The 4,297-nt window shown below is 44.2% G+C and overlaps 1 protein-coding gene across 5 annotated transcripts; it reads left to right on the forward strand.

Moving 5' to 3' along the window:
• Positions 1-529: 529 nt before the first annotated feature.
• Positions 530-3,731, forward strand: LOC147881892 (CBS domain-containing protein CBSX3, mitochondrial-like). Of its 5 annotated transcripts, none has more exons than XM_087401563.1 (8): positions 530-547; positions 697-767; positions 1,800-2,110; positions 2,204-2,285; positions 2,484-2,557; positions 2,664-2,724; positions 2,828-2,971; positions 3,099-3,731. In XM_087401563.1, the coding sequence occupies exons 3-7, from the start codon at positions 1,850-1,852 to the stop codon at positions 2,968-2,970; spliced, it is 621 nt and encodes a 206-aa protein (XP_087257689.1). In that variant the 5' UTR covers positions 530-547; positions 697-767; positions 1,800-1,849; the 3' UTR covers position 2,971; positions 3,099-3,731. The 5 variants fall into 5 exon arrangements, with proteins under 5 accessions (XP_087257689.1, XP_087257686.1, XP_087257691.1 ...); XM_087401560.1 differs by lacking the exons at positions 530-547; positions 697-767 and adding exons at positions 554-696; positions 818-952 and having other exon boundaries at positions 3,099-3,730; XM_087401565.1 differs by lacking the exon at positions 530-547 and having other exon boundaries at positions 613-716.
• The last annotated feature ends 566 nt before the right edge of the window (positions 3,732-4,297 follow it).

The following is a 4,297-nucleotide window of genomic DNA, read 5'->3' on the forward strand; positions in this document are numbered from 1 at the left end:
AATCTCCACTATGAATCTCCACATGTAATATTTTAAAAGTTTTTTTTAAAGCTTACATGAATTTTTTTTCCAAAAAAGATAAGTTCTTTTATTAGAAGGTTGCTTCTCCTCCTCTAGAAAACCCAGATCCTCGGCGCATGCTTGAGGAAGAGACTTGAGTTGTGGCTTCTCCTCCTCTAGAAAACCCAGATCCTCGGCCGATTGGCGTGTGCTTGGGCTCTTGCAGAAAATCTAGATCATTGGCCATTGGCCTTAGTTTTTCAAGGCACCATAAAAATGGAGTGTGGGATGTTTTTAATGTGAAGGTTAAAAGCGGAACATGATAATGATGGTCCATGCCACGTGTCAAGTGTACGTGTCATATTTATCCGCCACGTGGCAGCCGATGTGGCGCTCAGATCTTTATCTGGAAAAAGAAAGTTGGGAAATTAAAAAAAGATTTTTCGGGTACTTATGAATAATAAAATAAATAAATAAATAAATAGAAATTGGTGTGCCGTAACGCACGACTGCTCAGTGCGCTCTCATTCTCTCTCTTAAATTCGTGGTCTGCGTTTTCTCTCTCTTCGGGATTTGCAATTTTGCAGTATTTGGTCTGTTTTTGCGTTGCATTTTGGACGCAATTCCGTCCTGTTTTGGTTCGATTCGCATTCCATTTGTTTGCTTCCCTGAACACTTCGATTTTGCCTCTTCCAGGTTGTGCCCTTTGTCTTCCGGTACCCTTTCATCGGATTTAGTACGGGCGCCAGCTCCAGTGCCTGTCTTGGGTCAGTGACTGAGAGACGTCTTCTTTTTCGGTCGTTGGTTTTGTGTGAAGCTGTCCGGCGAGAGTGAGCGAGCGAATTTCACCAAAAAAAGACTGTGAGAGAGAGAGACAGAGAGACAGAGAGAGAGAGAGAAGGAATCAAACGTTCGTGATCGAGGTCGAAGAAGCTTGCTGATCGTGATAGAGGTATGTTGCGTGTGTGTGTGTGAGAGAGAGAGAGAGAGAGAGAGAGAGAGAAAAGAAAAAAAGAAAGAAAGAGAGAGAGGAGAGAGATAGAGAGAACGTGATCCGAAGACACAGGCAGAATTAGAAAATGTGATCACTTGAGGAGCTGCTGATCGTGATAAAGGTAACGAAATTTGTGTGGGTGGGTGTGTGTGTGTCTACGAGATTTCAACAAAAAAAAAAGCGTGTGTGTGTGTGTCTGAGAGAGAGAGACACGGAGAAAGAGAGAGCGTGAGAGAGAGACAGAGAAACAGAGAGAGAGAGAGAGAGAGAGAGAGAGAGAGAGGAAGTTGATAATGTTACTGAAGAGAGCAATCGAAAGAGATAGGGAGAGAGATGCAGTTACCGAAGAGAGGATTCCAAACGTGATTGTCTTGAGGGGGGAGGGAGATGGAAGAAAGAGAGAGACAGAGAGAGAGGCACACAGAGATGAAAGTAGAGAAAGCAAGAATTGAAAGAGAAGGAGACGGAGAGGGATCGAGAGAGATGTCGGAAAGATCACGGCAATCCAAAGACAAAGCAAGAATTCAAAGAGATCGAGACGGAGAGGGATCGAGAGAGATGTCGGAAAGATCACGACAATCCAAGAATCCGAGCTTGCTGATCTTCGTAAACATAGTTTTTTTCCTGAGAGCACAGTGCTCATGCAATTCTTTACCATCTTCTTCTTTTGGATCGCTTCCTTTGCAATTCCCTCGCTCTTTTGCTTTCGTTTTTCCGGCTTGCTTCCCCTTTTTCACAACACACATCTGTCCCTTCCATTCCTCTCCCACAGTTCCAAGTAATTTTTTCCTTCCGAAATTTGCAGACACCATCGCAGCAGCCTCGCAGCAGCAGCGAACAACCCCGTCCGTCACAATGCGAGGCGTTGCAAGGTCCCTTTCTTTCGCTGGAAACGCCATCGCACAAAGATTGCTCCAGCATACTCGCGTCGCATCCCCTTTGTCGAGCAACGCTGCTCTTCTTCGCCGCTTTGAATCGTCCATGGCTCAACGTTTGGAGGAGCATGGCTTTGAGAGTACCACCATCGCCGACATTTTGAAATTGAAAGGCAAAAGCGCAGACGGCTCCTGGCTTTTTTGCACTACGGACGACACAGTCTATGACGCCGTCAAGTCCGTAAGTGGTTTTGTCTTTCGGGTTTCGCTTCGAGCGTGAGTTTGGTTGATTGGAACCGAATTCATGCCCTCTCTTGTTATTTCGTGCTACTAGATGACGCAAAACAATGTCGGGGCGCTTTTGGTCGTCAAACCGGGAGCTCAAGATTCGATCAAAGGTATTATCACGGAAAGAGGTCAGTTCTAGCTGCCATTTTGGTTGTCTCCTCGTTTGACATGCTGCATCAAGGTTTCCTTATCAGCACTCGTTTAATTCCAGCGTTTCCCTTTTGCATGAAAGCCGCTTCGCAAACGAAGACTTTAAGTCTCAGAAAGTCGTGTTTCCTTACAATTTCGTTGTCAATAAATCTCGAGGGTCTGTCCTTTGGGCGTAGATTATTTGCGTAAGATAATTGTGCAAGGCAGATCGTCCAAGACGACCAAAGTCGGCGATATCATGACAGAAGAAGTAAGTTTTTACCTCTTCTTCTTTTGGAGTTCAAAGCAGAGTGAAAGGGGGACAGATTCTTCTGTTCGTTGGCGAATGAACATTCGAAACTATTTACTGTGTGCAGAATAAACTTATTACAGTTACGCCCGATACAAAAGTCCTAAAAGCCATGGAGTTGATGACTGGTAAGCAAATGGTTGCCTGGTTTTCCTTCATTACTTTCATTTGTTACGGGAAATTGTGGTCATTTCGCACTTCTTTCGATTGACACTGTGCACTGGGTGTTAGACAAACGCATCAGACATATCCCTGTTGTGGCGGACAAGAAGATGAAGGGGATGGTTTCAATTGGAGATGTGGTGCGTGCAGTGGTGGATGAACATCGAGAGGAGTTGAAACGCTTGAGTGACTACATTCAGGGAGGATATTAAGGTCTGATTTCAATTATCGTGACCTCTTCTTTTTATGCCATAGTCACAGACAGTACTCAAATTTGACAATGGCTCGTATTTCTAGCTTGACGTCCTTCAATTGCATTAAACTTGGCCGTTCTGTGCAGATAGCTATTCTACACCTTCACGTGGATGTGTTGCGAGGATAAGGCACTCTGATCATGCATGCTTCACTAGCAGACTATGTTAATCTTCCACTTCAAAGGTTGACTGGAAATTGGCCTCAATGTGAAGGGCCTAAGATGATGACGAATATTATGCTATTCAAATGCTATTATCCAGTAGGTATTTTGTAATATAAAACGTTGACTGTCGTTGTCCTTCGACATTAGATGGTAAATCAGATGTCCCAATTTGCAATCGGCCTGCCTTGTTTCCTCAGCTCAGGGGAAAGGAAATCAGGAATTTAGTGAGCGTGAGTGACCACCAAGCATGGCATACTAGTGAGAATAATTCAATTTGACAAATATGTTCCTACGCATGAAATTGTTGTTTAAATTGTTCTGCACCTTCATTGGATCTACGTTGTAAGGATGGTGAATGCTCTTGGACGATCACGTATGGTATGCAGTGAAAGCTACAGGCAATGAGGGAAGACTGGCATATCGCTCAGGGATGAGTCAGGTGCACATTGTTCACTGCCAAATTCTGATCCCTGAAAATGATGAGGATGTCATGGAGGATGCTGCCATCGAGACATTCACTCTTGGATTGTTCTGAACCTGACAATTCTGAAGATGTCATAGACCTTGATCACCCAGAATTTTATGGAGTCTCCAGGGTGTTGTGACTGATTCTCGCTTTTGCTTTTACTTCCCTTGATGCTAGTAAATCCCTTGGTGCTGGCACCTGCAAGAAATGTTTCCTTGTCCTTTTCTCTTGTTCTGATTCTCTTTCTGGCCTCCTAGAAATGAAAATTTGCACCACCTCTCAGTTGTGGCTGCATGCTTCCTATTGGCGGTCATGCTTTAGGGCTCACACCCAAGAAATGCAATTCAGTGCTGCTGGCATGCTGTTATACAGTAGGCTGGGCATAATGTGGTGATCAGTCTGGCTTTAGTGGCATGTTCTACACCTGCTGGCCTGCAGGCTTGCTCAATCCCTGACTTGCAATGCTTGCTATAGGGTTGGGCAGAACTCGGGCTTCTGGTATTGCACACACAATGACTAGATTCACGAGACTCATTAGACCTTGTTAGATTGAAAATCCCTTATTAATGGATCTGTTGAAAATCTCTAATCAATAGATTTGTTGATAAAGACAGCATCTCAATGTGGTATACATGTACATGTCCATGATCTACAA

The sequence above is a fragment of the Dipteris shenzhenensis genome, chromosome 30 (assembly GCF_047967505.1).
Source record: "Dipteris shenzhenensis isolate YYH24624 ecotype China chromosome 30, Dip_SZ_1.0, whole genome shotgun sequence".
NCBI classification, from domain to species: domain Eukaryota; kingdom Viridiplantae; phylum Streptophyta; class Polypodiopsida; order Gleicheniales; family Dipteridaceae; genus Dipteris; species Dipteris shenzhenensis.

What these genes read in the sequence shown, in the direction of transcription:
- LOC147881892 (XM_087401563.1), top strand. Translation starts at nt 1,850, where the DNA reads ATGCGAGGCGTTGCAAGGTCCCTTTCTTTCGCTGGAAACGCCATCGCA. An exon ending in AGGTATTATCACGGAAAGAG is followed by an intron (nt 2,286 to 2,483) that starts GTCAGTTCTAGC and finishes CTTTGGGCGTAG; the next exon opens with ATTATTTGCGTAAGATAATT. An exon ending in AGCCATGGAGTTGATGACTG is followed by an intron (nt 2,725 to 2,827) that starts GTAAGCAAATGG and finishes ACTGGGTGTTAG; the next exon opens with ACAAACGCATCAGACATATC.